The sequence below is a fragment of the Salvelinus sp. IW2-2015 genome, linkage group LG19, assembly GCF_002910315.2.
Source record: "Salvelinus sp. IW2-2015 linkage group LG19, ASM291031v2, whole genome shotgun sequence".
NCBI lineage: Eukaryota > Metazoa > Chordata > Actinopteri > Salmoniformes > Salmonidae > Salvelinus > Salvelinus sp. IW2-2015.
This window is the reverse complement of record NC_036859.1, coordinates 20,383,509-20,401,659: the sequence shown is the minus strand read 5'-3', so window position 1 is coordinate 20,401,659 and position 18,151 is coordinate 20,383,509. Positions and strand designations below refer to the sequence as shown.

At 42.9% G+C, this 18,151-nt stretch overlaps 1 protein-coding gene across 1 annotated transcript in view; it reads left to right on the top strand.

The window, feature by feature from the left end:
• LOC111979790 (cadherin-18-like) overlaps positions 1-18,151 on the top strand; it is an 85,403-nt gene that overhangs the window by 42,083 nt on the left and 25,169 nt on the right. Inside the window, exons 2-4 of the mRNA XM_024010495.2 lie at positions 2,142-2,669; positions 16,624-16,918; positions 17,376-17,495. Of these exons, the coding sequence (XP_023866263.1) occupies positions 2,436-2,669; positions 16,624-16,918; positions 17,376-17,495 (649 nt within the window). The 5' untranslated portion in view covers positions 2,142-2,435. The remainder of the gene's footprint in view (positions 1-2,141; positions 2,670-16,623; positions 16,919-17,375; positions 17,496-18,151) is intronic.

The following is an 18,151-nucleotide window of genomic DNA, read 5'->3' as shown; positions in this document are numbered from 1 at the left end:
AAATGTCTCCCTTTCTGTAAATGTATGTTCTGCCAGTGTCTGTTAAGGCTAAATCGAATGATAAACTCAACGTGAAGCACCCTTTCATGGGGTTCATCAATTTCGGCTGTGTGACAGTTAAATTAAGAACTGGGTCTACAGTATTTGGCTACATCTGTAGTTTTATTCAGTCATTCTCATCAATGGCTACGAGGTTGAATGTTTTGACAGAAGGGGGGAAGCAGGGACACGACCCAGTAGACTGGAGACCAGAGTGTCAAGTTAAAACAAGCGCTGTGCGAAGTCCCCACTCTGGGAATACCAGATGTATATAAGGAGATTGAGATGTTGTGCACGGGGATAAGGGACTGTCATTCTAAATTTGGGCTGGATAATTTAGCAATAGTTTTAATTCCTCTTTGGACAGGCAAGAAGGAGAGACAGAGCACTGCCCCTGAACGATTAAGAAATCACAAAGGGAGGGGCAGGTGCATTACTCACAACAGTATATGAGAGGTGTGAGAGAAACCTCTATCTAGTCTATTTGATTATTCCTTGAATTCCTTTATGGATGAAAAATGATTTCCTTATGAATTTATCAAGGGTTGAAGTTCTAATTCTGCGTGGGTAATTAATTATATTTGTTCTGATTTGTTTTATTATTCAGAGGTAATATTAAGTTATACTGCCAAGGGGGGTGTTATCATAGAATATGGGGTCATCTTGCAGGTGGTTTCTGAAATGGATTCAATCTTGGTAAGAATCCATTGAGTCTAAGTTAGGGAGGGTTTCCTCCAAGGTCGAGAGAGAAGGACCTGTTGAATACTCCAGCCTCTAACAAGCTACTTGTATCTGTTCTTATGTCAACAACACTGATGTAATGGTTAAGTTCGTCACCTGGAAGCTTAGCCAAGTATGGTCTACCAGTTTATTGAAACTCTACACAATTTGATTACTGTAACCAATTATCTCCAAGTCTTTCTTTTTTTTGCACGTGACTCAGAGTTTTGTGCTCGACACTCTCAACGCCACTACTCTCTACTCCTTTTTTTGTGAACAGATAAACATTTGACATACCTCCCGGAGGTCTGGGACCTTTGTGGAAGGGAGGTGGCGACAGCTAAGGGTGAAAGTGGACACTGCACTGTATAGAATGGATGTATTCAGCTGGTACATCTTTGCTGAATAAACATTTGAAACATCACTCAGAGTTTGGGCTCTTTTGTATGACAAATATGTTTACTGTATATTGAGATATTGGTCTTATCAAAAGGAAAGGAAAACACAAAATGCTTTGCTGCAGTGGAGGATGGTGGGAGGAGTTATAGGAGGCTGTAATGACTGTAATGGAATTAATGGAACGGTATCAAACACATTAAACATATGAAACCACATGTTTGATTCCATTACATTTATTCCATTCCAGCCATTACAATGAGCCTGTCCTCCTATAGCTCCTACCACCAGCCTCCACTGCTTTGCTGAGTAGCAGATGGATAACACGTCTTCTCACATGCCATGGCAATATCCTTTTTAAAAACAGTGATAGAAGGTGTTTTATTGTTTTCTCATAGAATATCCAAACAGAATTATTCAAAAGTGTTTTAAGTACAATATCGACAGAAACTGGAAGATAGAACCACAGCTATGCTTGTGTGAGGGTGTTTACCACGTGACAGATGATCTGTAACAGTGTAATAGATTGGGAGAATCACATGATCGAAAGCAGCTTATCATTGTGATAGACTCTGACAAAGAACGCACAAAAGAATGTCCCCAAAATGCTATTATGGCCTATGGAGATACAGTTATGGCTCTCCTGCTTTCATAAAACCATGTTAAATTGAATGTCTTTCAGTTGTGAGGTATGTCAGAGACGACTTAGCCTTTTGAGCTCAGACTCAGCAATGTCGTTTTGAATCCTCTGGTTTGCATCCGAAGCGGACGGAAATACTCAATTCATGCACACAGCGGAAATTGCATCTCAGAAATCAAGTCAAAATGACAGTTTTCATCAGGAAAGAACATTGTGCTTTTAAAAATGAGTCAACGTGTAATTTCAGAGTACCCGTTCCATCAAATTGCATCGGGGGATTTCACAGAAAGAAAAACATGACTCATTATCCGTGTTTCCTTAATGTTCTTTCTTCTTATCTTTCAAGGGGAAACAGCATGGCAACCTGCTCAGGCCAGACCACTGGTGAAATCTTCTGAGGATCCTCTTAGCAAATTAACAACCGGCATCTCTCCCCTCCGCCTCCATCCGACATGGAAATGGACCTTGGTTCTACTCCTTAATGGACAGACTGAAACAAACCATGGAATTTAAGAGAAACCTCTGGACTGGTCTTATCTACACCTAGTACTGTCTTCCTGTTGAGACGTCGTTGTGGCCTCGGGGTACGCTGTGTGCCTAAGGTACAGTGGAGGACTTAGAGAAGCATACGTTCTCTACCATGAGAATTCCTGCTACCACAGCCTGCCTCTACCCTTTGCTGATCTGCCTGTGCTTTATCCAGAAGAGCTATGGGACGTCCCAGCTCAGGCCCAACGTCAGAGCACCCAGTAACCAAACCAAACACCCAGACGGAGAGAGAGACGTGCACCACCGGCCCAAGAGGGGCTGGATATGGAACCAGTTCTTCGTTTTAGAGGAACACATTGGACCGGAAGCACAGCATGTTGGAAAGGTATGCTATTCATGTTCACCTTTAATGGCATTCTTTTGATGTGAGGTATTTGCATGCTGAGAAGAAAACAGTAGGCCTACATATTGCAGTCTGTAGGTGTTTTTGTATGATACAAAGTTGATGATTGTCACTGCACCTGGGGGTGCACAGTAACAGTCATTTGAGTGCAATTTTGTACGAGGTTATTTGAGCCGTACATTTACGAAGGTTTAGAGCACTTTTCTTTCTTTTGGAAAAGATTTTGAGCTAATTTTCAGCAAAAAAAACATATTTCTACTTTGTGATAAATAACCCAAATTGGTAAACCTATTATATGACGATACAACCTGAAGAAGGTATCTAAATAAATACATTTCTGTACAAATTTGAATGAAGAATACATTTTTGGGGATACATTTGATCAATTGTTTGTATGGTCATGGTCAGGATAATTCATTCTTATTGAATATGTAAACATGGCAACATTATGAGCTGAAAGCAGTGTTACCTAACTGCCTTATGATACAGCTTACCACAGGAACCACATATTTTGATATTGTATATTGTGTAGCAGAGGCTTCTTGAAATGCACAAGTTGTAGTGGGTGAACTAATCCACTGTGAAACTGACATTGTATGACATTGACACTACAGTATGTACCAAAGGTGAGGGTTAAAATGGTGCATGTGAGAGATGTGGGAAGTGAAAGGCTGGTAAGAGATGGCTCACACACACACATCCCCTGGGGGGGTTGAGTGCATGATTCACTCTCCTCAAAGATGCTGTGATAGTTGAGTTGTGTGTTCTTCTTCCACTAAGATGGCACCTCTCTTGGTATTGATTTGGCCATGAGGAAAACAACAGGTAACAGAGTATCAAGTAGCCATTTTCAACAGCACATAAGCCTACATTTATGAGCTTGATTCTTGTCGGCACACTAAGTATACAAAACATTAAGGCCACCTGTCCTTTCCATGACATAGACTGAACAGGTGAATCCAGGTGAAAGCTATTATCCCTTATTGAGGCCACTTGTTAAATCCACTTCAATCAGTGTAGATGAAGGGGAAGAGACAGGTTACCGAAGGATTTTTAAGCCTTGAGACAATTGACACATGCATTTTTCATGTGTGCCATTCAGAGGGTAAATATGCAAGACAAAAGTGCATATTTTATTTTATATTTTTTTATTTCACCTTTGTTTAACCAGGTAGGCCAGATGAGAACAAGTTCTCATTTACAACTGCGACCTGGCCAAGATAAAGCAAAGCAGTGCGACAAAAACAACAACACAGAGTTACAAATGGAATAAACAAACTGCTGAGATAAGGTAGGGCTTTACCTAGAAAAGACTTATAGATGACCTGGAGCCAGTGGGTTTGGTGATGAATATGAAGCGAGGGCCAGCCAACGAGAGCATACAGGTCACAGTGGTGGGTAGTATATGGGGCTTTGGTGACAAAACGAATGGCACTGTGATAGACTGCATCCAATTTGCTGAGTAGAGTGTTGGAGGTTATTTTGTAAATGACATCGCCGAAGTCAAGGATCGTTAGGATAGTCAGTTTTACGAGGGTATGTTTGGCAGCATGAATGAAGGATGCTTTGTTGCGAAATAGGAAGCCGATTCTAGATTTAATTTTGGATTGGAGATGCTTAATGTGAGTCTGGAAGGAGAGTTTACAGTCTAACCAGACACCTAGGTATTTGTAGTTGTCCACATATTCTAAGTCAGAACCGTCCAGAGTAGTGATGCTGGACAGGCGGGCAGGTGCGGGCAGCGATCAGTTGAAGTGCATGCATTTAGTTTTACTTGCATTTAAGAGCAGTTGGAGGCCACGGAAGGAGAGTTGTATGGCATTGAAGCTCATCTGGAGGTTAGTTAACACAGTGTCCAAAGAAGGGCACGAAGTATACAGAATGGTGTCGTCTGCGTAAAGATGGATCAGAGAATCACCAGCAGCAAGAGCGACATCATTGATGTATACAGAGAAAAGAGTCGGCCCGAGAATTGAACCTTGTGGCACCCTCATAGAGACTGCCAGAGGTCCGGACAACAGGCCCTTCGGTTTGACACACTGAACTCTGTCTGAGAAGTAGTTGGTGAACCAGGCGAGGCAGTCATTTGAGAAACCAAGGCTGTTGAGTCTGCCAATAAGAATGTGGTGATTGATAGAGTCGAAAGCTTTGGCCAGGTCGATGAAGACGGCTGCACAGTATTGTCTTTTATCGATGGCTGTTATGATATCGTTTAGGACCTTGGCTGAGGTGCACCCATGACCAGCTCGGAAACCAGATTGCATAGTGGAGAAGGTACGGTGGGATTCGAAATAGTCGGTGATCTGTTTATTATCTTGGCTTTTGAAGATTTTAGAAAGGCAGGACAGGATGGATATACATCTATAACAGTTTGGGTCTAAGGTGTCTCCCCCTTTGAAGAGGGGGATGACCGCGGCAGCTTTCCAATCTTTGGGATCTCAGCCGATACGAAAGAGAGGTTGAACAGGCTAGTAAGGGATTGCAACAATTGCGGTGGATAATTTTTGAAAGAGAGGTGCCAGATTGTCTAGCCCAGCTGATTTGTAGGGGTCCAGATTTTGCAACTCTTTCAGAACATCAGCTATCTGGATTTGGGTGAAGGAGAAATAGGGGAGGCATGGGCAAGTTGCTGTGGGGGGTGCAGGGCTGTTGACCGGGGTAGGGGTAGCCAGGTTGAAAGCATGGCCAGCTGTAGAAAAATGCTTATTGAAATTCTCAATTATCGTGGATTTATCGGTGGTGACAGTGTTTCCTAGCCTCAGTGCAGTGAGCAGCTGGGAGGAGGTGCTCTTATTCTCCATGGACTTTACAGTGTCCCAGAACTTTTTGGAGTTTGTGCTACACGATGCATATTTCTGTTTGAAAAAGCTAGCCTTTGCTTTCCTATCTGCCTGTGTATATTGGTTCCTATCTTCCCTGAAAGTTGCATATCGCGGGGGCTATTCGGTGCTAATGCAGAACGCCACAGGATGTTTTTGTGCTGGTCAAGGGCAGTCAGGTCTGAAGTGAACCAAGGGCTATATCTGTTCCTGGTTCTACACTTTTTAAATGGAGCATGCTTATTTAAAATGGTGAGGAAAGCAATTTTAAAGAATAACCAGGCATCCTCTACTGACGGAATGAGGTCAATATCCTTCCAGGATACCCGGGCCAGGTCGATTAGAAAGGCCTGCTCGCTGAAGTGTTTTAGGGAGCGTTTGACAGTGATGAGGGGTGGTCAATTGAYCGCAGACCAATTACGGACGCAGGCAATGAGGCAGCGATCTCTGAGATCCTGGTTGAAGACAGCAGAGGTGTATTTAGAGGGCAGGTTGGTCAGGATGATATCTAAGAGGGTGCCCGTGTTTACGGATTTGGCTTGTACCTGGTAGGTTCATTGATAATTTGTGTGAGATTGAGGGCATCTAGCTTAGATTGTAGGACGGCCGGGGTGTTAAGCATGTCCCAGTTTATGTCACCTAACAGCACGAACTCTGAAGATAGATTGGGAACGATCAATTCACATATGGTGTCCAGGGCACAGCTAGGGGCTGAAGGGGGTCTATAACTAGCAGCAACGGTGAGAGTCCTGTTTTTGGAAAGGTGGGTTTTTAGAAGCAGAAGCTTGAATTGTTTGGGCACAGACCTGGATAGTATGACAGAACTCTGCAGGCTATTTCTACAGTAGATTTCAACTTCGCCCCCCAGTTCTATCTTGACGGAAAATGTTGTAGTTGGGTATGGAAAGCTCAGGATTTTTGGTGGCCTTCCCAAGCCAGGATTCAGACACGGATAGGACAGTCGGGTTGTCAGGGTGTGCTAAAGAACTTAGGGAGGAGGCTTCTGATGTTAACATGCATGAAACCAAGGCTTTTACAGTTACAGAAGTCAACATATGAGAGCGCCTGGAGAATAGGAGTGGAGCTAGGCGCTGCAGGGCCTGGATTCGCCTCTACATCACCAGAGGAACAGAGGAGGAGTAGGATAAGGGTCCGACTAAAGGCTATAAGAACTAGTCGTCTAGTGCGTTCGGAACAGAGAGTAAAAGGTGCAGGTTTCTGGGCACGAAAGAATAGATTCAAGGCATATTGTACAGACAAGGGTATGGTAGGATGTAAGTACAGTGGAGATAAACCTAGGAATTGAGTGATGATGAGAGAGGTTTTGTCTCTAGAGATCATTTAATCCAGGTGAGGTCACCACATGTGTGGGAGGTGGAACAAAGGAGCTAGCTAAGAGCTTGCGGTAGGAATCCGGAGATGTGTAGAAAAAGCAGTCCGGTATGCTCTGGGTTGAATCGCACTGTGCAGACTGGCAGGAGGTGACTGGGCTAAGGTTAGCTGATGACCGCTAGTAGTGGCTAACTGACTACTAGCWAGTTAGCTGGCAAGCTTCTGTTGGGGTTCTAAAGTATTCAAAATAGCAGATCCATACCACATTGGGTGAGGCAGGTTGCTGGAGAGTATGTTGAAATTGAGGTTAAAAAATTTAAAAATATATCCGAAATATATACAAAGAAAAAATATATATATACATGGGACACGACAAGATAAAGACATCTGAACTGCTATGCCATCTTGGAAAATACTGAACAGGGTATGGTAGTAGGTGTCAGGCGCACCGATTTGGGCCTGACCTAGAAAACTGTGTTATACTTTTCACAGCTTCATATGTGTCAGCGTGATGAAAGGATGAAAAATGGCCACATGTATCTGAATTTTCTCAACTCTGCTCTGCTGTGACTAATTAGCTATACAACCTTCTCCTACATCACAGCTACTATATATACCTAGCTGTTCTCTGTATAGGCTAGACATGTACTGCACACTGAGTGTTGAAACTACACTTTCCTCTGATTTAGATAACAAGGTTACAGCCCCAGTCCACATACATCCCAACCTCTTATCAATCAATGGGATTGACGTGTAGAGGTGGTGTTGGTGCAGCGGAGGCCAGAGATGGTTGATATAGTAGCGCACTGTTAATACTACCAAGTCTCTCAGGCAGCAGTGCCATCACCTCTCACTACAATCTTAGAATAAATTGTTCCAAAAGGGTTATTCGGCTGTCCCCATAGGCAAACACTTTTTGGTTCCAGGTAAAACCCTTTTTGGTTCTAGATAGAACTCTTGGGTTCCATGTAGAAACCTCTGTGGAAAGCGTTCTACATGCAACCAAAAAGGGTTCTACCTGGAACCCAAAAGGGTTCTTCAAAGGGTTCTCCTATGGGGACAGCCGAAGAACCCTTATTGGTTCTAGATTGCACCTTTTTTCCAAGAGTGTAGAGTTAGACAGTATGATTAAATATCCCTTATCAGACCTCAGAGACAAATATTACATAAAATCTTTCACCCCGCTTCACTAATACCAAGACTGGGTATGAAACAATTATTGTCAGTGAGCTCTTGCTGCAGCATAAAAATTGACCTTTCCATCAGCGTGCCTCATGTAATTTGTGGTTAGCAGAGGGGGTAGATTCCTGATTTAATCAGTCGGCGGGTTCTTGGAGCGTAGTCAGTTTATCAGCCTCTGTACAAGCCTATACCAGTGAACTTGGCTCCATGGGAATTTATTAGTGGATAGCTGCCAGTGTATGGGAAGACAGTTTTGTGTCATTATTTAAGAGCATTCTAAATGGCATCATTGTGTAATTCAATCAAATCCTACAAAATAAATGTGTAGGCTATGCAGTTTTTGTTTGCAAACTAGGCTATTGCCGCCCTGTGCATACACACTTCTTATTCCAAAAACGCTTCTAAAACTGCTTCTAAAACTGGAAGTATCTACAGTATGCCTGTGAAAGTCTATAACTGGATGTAGTAGTGGAGGGATTTTAAAGTGAAATCTTGCAGTATAGCAACTGAGCCTATTTTTCCTCCCTGTAGATATAAACTCAGCAAAACAAGAAACATCCTCTCACTGTCAACTGCATTTATTTTCAGCAAACTTAACATGTGTAAAAATGTGTATGAACATAACAAGATTCAACAACTGAGACATAAACTGAACAAGTTCCACAGACATGTGACTAACAAAAATGTAATAATGTGTCCCTGAACAAAGGGGGGATCAAAATCAAAAGCAACTGTCAGTATCTGGTGTGGCCACCAGCTGCATTAAGTACTGCAGTGCATCTCCTCCTCATGGACTGCACCAGATTTGCCAGTTCTTGCTGTGAGATGTTACTCCACTCTTCCACCAAGGCACCTGCATGTTCCCAGACATTTCTTCGGGGGAATGGCCCTAGACCTCACCCTCCAATCCAACAGGTCCCAGATGTGCTCAATGGGATTGAGATCCGGGCTCTTCGCTGGCCATGGCAGAACACTGACGTTCCTGTCTTGCAGGAAATCACACACAGAATGAGCAGTATGGCTGGTGGCATTGCCATGCTGGAGGGTCATGTCAGGATGAGCCTGCAGGAAGGGTACCATATGAGGGAGGCGGATGTCTTCCCTGTAATCCATAGCATTGAGATTGCCTGCAATGACAACAAGCTCAGTCCGATGATGCTGTGACACACTTCCCCAGGCCATGACAGACCCTCCACCTCCAAATCGATCCCACTCCAGAGTACAGGCGTCGGTGTGACGCTCATTGCTTCGACGATAAACGCGAATCCAACCATCACCCCTGGTGAGAACCTGCCTTACAACAGGGCTACAAGCCCTCAATCCAGCCTCTCTCAGCCTATTGGGGACAGTCTGAGCACTGATGGAGGGATTGTGCATTCCTGGTGTATCTCGGGCAGTTGTTGTTGCCATCCTGTACCTGTCCTGCAGGTGTGATTTTCGAATGTACCGATCCTGTGCAGTGTTGTTACACGTGGTCTGCCACAGCGAGGACAGCTGTCCGCCCTGTCTCCCTGTAGCGCTGTCTTAGGTGTCTCACAGTACGGACATTGCAATTTATTGCCCTGGCCACATCTGCAGTCCTCATGCCTCATTGCAGCATGCCTAAGGCACATTGACACAGATGAGCAGGGACCCTGGACATCTTTATTTTGGTGTTTTTCAGAGTCAGTAGAAAGGCCTCTTTAGTGTCCTAAGTTTTCATAACTGTGAGCTTAATTGCCTACCGTCTGTAAGCTGTTAGTGTCTTAATGACCGTTCCACAGGTGCATGTTCATTAATTGTTTATGGTTCATTGAACAAGCAAGGAAACAGTGTTTAAACCCTTTACAATGAAGATCTGTGAGGTTATTTGTATTTTTACGAATTATCTTTGAAAGACAGGGTCCTGAAAAAGGGACGTTTCTTTTTTTGCTGAGTTTAGCATTTTCCCTTATGTGAAATTCTATGAAGTAAAGGCGTACAAGCACAATAACTCATTCTTTCACAAAGAGTGACAAAAAACTCACCATATGGAAAAAGTGGACAGCAGACACACAGGCTGCTTCCATATCGTGAAATCAGATCATGCTCTGCATCCATTCTGCAACCAGGCCCCTGGTGATATATTACCAAAGTGGATAGTTCCATATATTTATTTATCTGTTTGGGGTTTTCCGCCCACGGCTCTTTTTTATCCTTTCATCTCTTTGATAATGCAGGGCCTCGGGTAAGCATCAGTCATGAGCTGTACTCCCATTACCCTGCTAGTGAATAAAGGCACCATAGCGAAAGATAAATGAATGCTACTCTCTCACTGCAGGCAGCGTGTTCTGTGAGCGAGAGCAGTATTCTGGGCCAATGTAAATGCTTGCGCCAGCCCAACCTTCCTGAGAAAGCCAAGGTTATCATCACAGTAGTTCCACCAACTTCCACTGAATGATATCGGCCTTGGATTCTTGTGTACTGTATATTACACCTACTGCGTACTACGCAATAACATTTATTATTGTGTCGTAGCCTATTACACTGTGTTTTGGAGTGTCCTAAGAGGACAATAAAGTCCACTACTTAACGCACATGTTGTAAATTTGGTCCTTTATGTGTCTTGGACACCCTCCATATGATTCTGTAGCAAACAGGGTTGCTGCGTGTACCCTCTTCAGGCATGGGAGGCGGTGTGGAGGTGAACACTGTCTTTGCTAATTGCTCTCTGCTAAGGGATTACTCTCACTGCCAAGAATTAAGAGCAGCGTGTGTGTGTGTGTTTAACTATCCTTGTGGAGACCAGAGGGTTAGTTTTAGTGTTAGGGTTAGGAGCTTGGGTTAGGGTTAAGGTTAGATTTTCGGTTTAAAGTAAGGGTACGGGTTAGAGTTAGCTTTAGGGTTAGGGGTTAGCTAAAATAGGATTTTGAACGTGACTGAATTGTGTGTCCCCACAAGATGTGTGTGTGTGTGTGTGTGTGTGTGTGTGTGTGTGTGTGTGTGTGTGTGTGTGTGTGTGTGTGTGTGTGCGCGCGCGCGTGTGCGTGTGCGAGCTGGAGCGTGCGCGCGCGTGTCTGAAGGGTTGAAGGTGGAGGCAATAAAAACCATACACTGAGGAATGTATAATATACAGCTTTATGATTGTAACTGCCAACAGCTGCTGGCTTTGTTCTTCATTCAGGACATTTCCCCTCAGTGTCTGTAGAGAAAATAGCATTCTGCCAAAGAGCAAACACTTGCTTTCATAATAGGATAACTGACTTGGCTGGCCAGTTGTGTTGTTATACAATGATGCAAGCCAGCTCCAACAGCTTTGGTGCTGTCAAGCTTTTCTTTAATGGTTTGTTATCCATCATTCACTTTCATCCTTACAGAACCGCCCTCAGCATCAGCACCACAGCTGTCTGGAAACATGGAGGCTTGGGTGCATCCCAATAATCTCTCCTTCCTCCTGAGGTGTGCACTTGTTCACTACTCCCCCAAAATGTAAAAGCATTGGATTGGTGAAGGCATGGGCTAGAGGGAGTTTCCATAAACCAGCATTGTTTTTAAATGCATGAGGGCAACTGAATAACAAGTGATTATTGCGATTCAGCCCATGTTCTTAAGAAGTGGTGTATTGATATGAATGGAGAAGTCATACTCTGGTTGCTATATTTATGATATTCTATCAGATCCATTTTAAAGCTAATGGGGGTGTTTTACACCTCTCTCAAACGACCTTCCACGCCACTTGACTTGTTTAAGTGTTTGTAAAAAGCCATGTGCCAGGCACGCAGGCACAACCCTGAAATATTCAGACGACACGTCAACAAGGTACRACAGATTTAATTTGCAATGATGCAACTTGGTGTAGCACAACTAATCTGGATAGAGCTGGATTAACCCGTTTGTCTGTTCAGACATTGCATTGGCTTTGTTCTGCTAGGCTACGAAGGGGGATACATTAGTATCAAAATGTCAAGGCAGTTAGAAACACTGTTCTTCTTGTTCTTGTTTTCAACGTTTTACATCGGACTTGACACAGCATTTTTATATAGATCAGTATCATATGATACCCCAATGATTTAGCCTAGCTAAAAGAGTGTGGATTTTCTTTGCATAACATAGGCTGCATGTGATATGTCACAACAACAATGACGCATGATTCATTTATGTAACGATGTACGCTGCGAGTCGGGAAGCAAGTTCAGGGAGTGAATACATTTAATAAATGTAACACATACAGCGCACCGACTTGGAACAAAAACAGAAACAATGACGACTGGGGAAGAAACCAAAGGGAGTGACATATAAAGGGCAGGTAATCAACGAAGTGATGGAGTCCAGGTGAATGTCATTATGCTCCTAATGCTGGTGACAGGTGTGCGCCCTAACGAGCTGCCTGGTGACCTAGAGGCAGGAGAGCTGTATCAGCTGTACAGCAGAGACTTTCCCATTCAGGATTTGTATGAATTAGTAATGTCTACACAACAAACAGATTATTTTTTAACCTCTGAACACTAAAATAGCATGTAGTGATAGCGTTATGCAGCTATGTGAGATTTTTTTTAAAGAATTCTGCCAGTCTGCTTTTGATTTAAGTGAATACAAAAACCGTCGGGTACGCAGGCTACTTKTACACTAAGGGTGGGTTGCACCAACATGGATTAACTCTTAAACTGGGTTAAATCAAGGTTTATCTATTAATCTTGTTGCACCAAATGTTAAACCTAGTTTTAAATGAAGCCTAGTTAAATTAAAACGTTTCTCTAATCTAAATTTAGTTTTCACTTGATTAATTTTAAGCCTGTTGCTCAAAGAATGTAAAAAATATATATATACATTTATATTGGAGATTAATTCTAAACTGGCACTTGAGGTGGTTTAACTGATAAAATGGCAGCATATCTTCTGTGGAGAGACCAAAACGACAGAGTTCTTCAGAGAATAATTAGAGACAGGATGAATCCTGTTGAGTTTATGAAAATTAACTTATTATTAGTAGGCTATTTACGTGGCCCTTTTGTACAACAATTGAATTGGAGCTTATGATATGTCCAGCCATGGTACGAATGATGATGTTATGCAACATGCTGTAACGGGCCTGATAATGGTAACATTGTAGTGTAGTATCAATCAAATGTATTTATAAAGCCCTTCTTACATTAGCTGATGTCACAAAGTGCTGTACAGAAACCCAGCCTAAAACCCAAAACAGCAAGCAATGCAGGTGAAGAAAAGCACGGTGGCGGGAGAGAAAAACCCCTAGAAGGCCAAAACCTAGGAAGAACCTAGAGAGGAACCAGGCTATGAGGGGTGGCCAGTCCTCTTCTGCTGTGCCGGGTGGAGATCATAACAGAAACATGGTTAAGATGTTCAAATGTTCATAGATGACCAGCAGGGTCAAATAATAACAATCACAGTGGTTGTTATTATTTGGAACAGGTCAGCAACTCAGGAGTAAATGTCAGTTGGCTTTTCATAGCCGATCATATCAGAGTATCTCTACCGCTCCTGCTGTCTCTAGAGAGTTGAAAACAGCAGGTCAGAGAGAGAGAGAGAGAGAGAGAGAGAGAGAGAGAGAAGAGAGAAGAGAGAGAGAAGAGAAGAGAGAGAGAGAGAGAACGAGAGAGGAGAGAGAGAGAGAGAGAGAGAGAGAAGAAGAGAGACGAGAGAGAGGAGAGAGAAGAGAGAGAGAGGAGAGAGAGAGAGAGAGAGAGAGAGAGAGAGAGAGAGAGAGAGAGAGAGAGAGAGGAGAGAGGAGAGAGGAGAGAGAGAGAGAGAGAGAGAGAGAGAGAGAACTTAAATTCACACAGGACACTAATGACACAGGAGAAATACCAGATATTAACAGACTGACCCTATCCCCCTACACATAAACTACTGTAGCATAAAGACTGGAGGTTGAGACAGGAGGGTCGGGGGAGACACTTTGCCCTGTCCGGGGGTATCATCGGCAGCAAGATATAACCCCACCCACACAGCCCCACATCACTAGACACGGCCGAGTATAGCTCACAAAGATCTCCGCCACGGCAGGACCGGACAGGAAGATCACGTCAGTGGAAGACACCAGTAAGCAGTTACTCAGCCCTATATTAGTTAGAAGCAGAGAAACCCAGTGGAGAGAGGGGAACCGGCCAGGCAGAGACAGTAAGGGCTGTTCATTGCTCCAGTGCTTTCCGTTCACCTTCACACTCCTGGGCCAGACTACATCAATCATATGACCCACTGAAGAGATGAGTCTTTCAATAAGGACGAAAAGGTTGAGACGAGTCTACGTCTCTCCACATGGGTAGGCAGACCATTCCATAAAAATGGAGCTCTATAGGAGAAAGCCGCCTCCAGCTGTTTGCTTAGAAATTGTAGGGACAGTAAGAGCCTGTGTCTTTGACTGTTGCGTACGTGTAGGTATGTACGGCAGGACCAAATCGGAAAGATAGGTAGGAGCAAGCCCATGTAATGCTTTGTAGGTTAGCAGTAAAACCTTGAAATCAGCCCTTGCCTTAACAGGAAGCAAGTGTAGAGAGGCTAGCACTGGAGTAATATGATCAAATTAGCCTTAACGTTAGTTTGAACGTGCATTATAGGCATTGATATTTACCAGTTATTTATGCTTACTAAATATTGATGGGTCAAGTTGTCCGTTATCATCATAGTGGTTATGGAGAGGGGCAAACTGCTGGGGAATCATCTTGCATAACTTCTTGGTGATAGGAACAATTCCCTTGGACGGAGGCCCCCACCGGCTCCGGTCTTTAATAGCCTGTCTCTCCTCTGCCGCATCCTTTTTGGCTTTCACTGTAAAAAAAAAAATCCAGCTCGTTTTCATCCGATTTGGGTCTCTCTTCTCTTTAATCCGCATCGATCCATTACATTTGGTGCATAAAATGGCCCAGGTGTCTTCCTTCTTTTTGAAAGTCATGTTGTCTGTCTTCTTATCCTCCAGTACATTACTGAATTCCTCCATCAGCTCCGACAAGAGTTTTTTTCATAAGCGGAGAAATTTGAACTTATTTGACGTGCCATAGTGGACAAATAATAAAATGGCTAAATAACGTTAAGTAATGACAATAATAACTAATATTGTATGCTAGCTAGCTTGGTTTATAAACTAGCTAGCTACAGTAGATTACGTTAACTAACAAATTTGTTTTCTGTCTAGCACTGGCAAATAACAGATTTTATTTCAAATCAGCCAACCCATGAGAACCTTTCAAGATGGAGATGCAGTAATTCAAACATTACATTGCTATTATTTCATCAAGGAACAGCAACATTTGTGGCCTCATTTGTCAAGTAGGCTAGCTACTTTGTTTCAACTCACAAAATACTTCACATATTGGTGTAACATGTCACTAATCATAGTTTAACTGATCCAGATTCAAAATTAAGAGGTGCAACACATCTCTGATTAATTATAAACCTAGATTTACAAAACCTAGATTAATCCTAGATTAATTTAAACCATGTTGGTGCAACCCACCCTAACATTCTGTAGATTTATACAGCAGGTACAGTACTCCTCTGGTAAACTTATTTTAAAGTTATGGTTAAGTTACTACCATTAGAAATGCTCATGGAAAATAAGGGGCAATTTTTGTTCCTCTCCTGAAGTGACTGAACTAGAATCGACCTCAACTCCAGGGGTTGCAACCAAAATTATTTTCCAATCGTTTCATTCTGAACTATATATATTTTTTCCCGTTACACTGTTCCGACCAGCAGAATAAAGTTCTGAACCAGAACGAACCCCCAAAAAGTATGTGTTATATCGTTCCTTTCTGTTCCTCTTTTACCTGTAAAATCAAGTTTTTTACATTTAGCTTAATAAGTTACTTCACCAATCAGTGCAGACAGAGCAGGCAATCTAGTTGTTTACATGCATGATGGACTATGGCGCAAGATGCGACTGCAATTTTGCGGGTGGGGAGTGCGCAAGATAGGGTTGAGCACTGGGCATCTTGTTATGACATGCATTATCTGAAATAGGTTCACAGAATTATACCTAGAAATTTGAATGTCCTTTGAGCTAGCTAGCTAACAAGCTTGTGTGTGCAGAGCGGAATCAGAATTAATGAAGTCACAGGGGACACGTCTTACCTTTTTGTCGTTAATACATCCAACGAAATGCGATAACTATGCCTATAGTATCCTTAAACAGCATTGAAAAAGTTAATCCATTCTTCTGTAGCTAATAAATCATCTCCATCTTCTGAACCAAGCTTCTAAGATAGGTACGGTAGCCTATGCTTCGGAGGGGGAGGGGCAGGTAGCCTAACACACAGGCAAAGATTTTCTGCTTGCAGCAGGCAGACACTGGAATACATTTTTGAGTGACAGAGTGAGGACTTTGCATTAGAGCTTTGTTCCGATTTGTTGTGGGACTAGAAAAAAAATCTGTAATGTAAAATAACGCTATTAAACGGTTCCCATGCTTTTAAAATAATGGTTCTGTTCCGGAACAGTATGGATCATTTTCGTTCCAGGTTCCGTTTCTGTTCATTGAAAAATGTCCTTATTTTCCGGGTATTTGGTTCTGTTCCCTGAACCGGTTCCAACACATGGTCAACCATGGTGGTGAAATCCATGGGTATAGTTTTCTATGTTCAAATGAGTATTGTTATCTGTGTGTAAAATTTCTGTCATTTCCTTCCCAGCTGCACTCCAACTCAGACAAAGGAGACGGCTCCGTCAGATACTTGCTGACGGGAGAGGGCGCTGGCACTATATTCGTCATMAATGAGGTCACAGGGGACATCCATGCCAGCAAGAGCCTGGACCGGGAGAAAAAGGGCCACTATGTCTTACATGCCCAGGCCATCGATCGTTACACCAATAGATCTCTAGAGCCTGAGTCCGAATTCATTATCAAGGTYCAGGATGTCAACGACAATGCACCCAAGTTTCCAGATGGCCCATTTGCTGCTGCTGTTCCCGAGATGGCCGATGTTGGTAAGGCAGAATACTGACAACATATTTTTGAAATGCTGGGTGCACCTGGCTGGAGGGAGCTGGCTTTGTACCCTGACTGTGAGAGCAGTCACATCATTAGCTGGGTCATCAGTATTGCTACAGATCCCTACTGCATCCAGAGGCAGTCAGGCATTAATGTACAACTCTGTAAATGGATTTTGACAGTCCTGATAAATGGGTTTGGATTAATTGGGAGATAACAGATTTCGGCCTCACTTTATGCGATACAGAAACACTCTGTGGTATTTTTAGATTTGCACGTAGTTTTACTATAAAAAAAACATGACAATATAGTGAGTTGTGCTACATTATGCCATTGTAGTTTTGACAGTGATCATGGCACATTGTACTTGTACTGTCTGTGAGTTGGTGTGGTTGTAGTTAAATGGGTTTTGTGTGGAAATACAGTACTGATATAACCGTTCCTTCCATGCAGGCACATCAGTGTTTCAGCTCACAGCCACAGACGCAGACGACCCCACCTATGGGAACAGTGCCAAGATTGTGTATAGCATACTACAGGGACAGCCTTACTTCTCTGTAGATCCAAAAACCGGTGAGACGCCTGCCTTCTACTTAACATTCACTGCAATATAACGCTGCATGTGTGAATTGCTTCTGCCAAGTGAAAATAGCTTTGTTCTACAGTATATGTTTTATTAGATGTTGATTGTTGTAATCAGGCTGTTAAACTGTGAAAAGGGCCAAAGTGCCTCATGATGATGTTTAATGACACAGCTGATTACAGAGGCAATAAGCTCAAATTGGGTCTAGTTTTTGAGAAGGCTGCGGTACTATGTGTGTTCAATAAATTACACAGTCGAGGGAAAAAGACAGCAATAGTGTTCCTCGGTCTTAAAAAGAGATACCTGCCAACTGTTCTGTATTCTAGCGTTCTTAATCCCCCTCCCGCTCATTGTATAAAGGTTCTCAGACATCTTGTTCTTTGCTTTGAAGACATAAGAGAAATAAAAAAGCCTTGAATAACTTTGAAAAAACATCCACCCATGACAAAATACACAACATTACCAAAGGTATATGGACACCTGCTTGTCGAACATGTTATTCCAAAATCATGGGCATTAATATGGAGTTGGTCCCACCTTTGCTGCTATAACATCATCTAGGCTCTCCACTAGATGTTGAAACATTGCTGCGGGGACTTGCTTCCATTCAGCCACGAGAGGATTCGTGAGGTTGGGCGCTGATGCT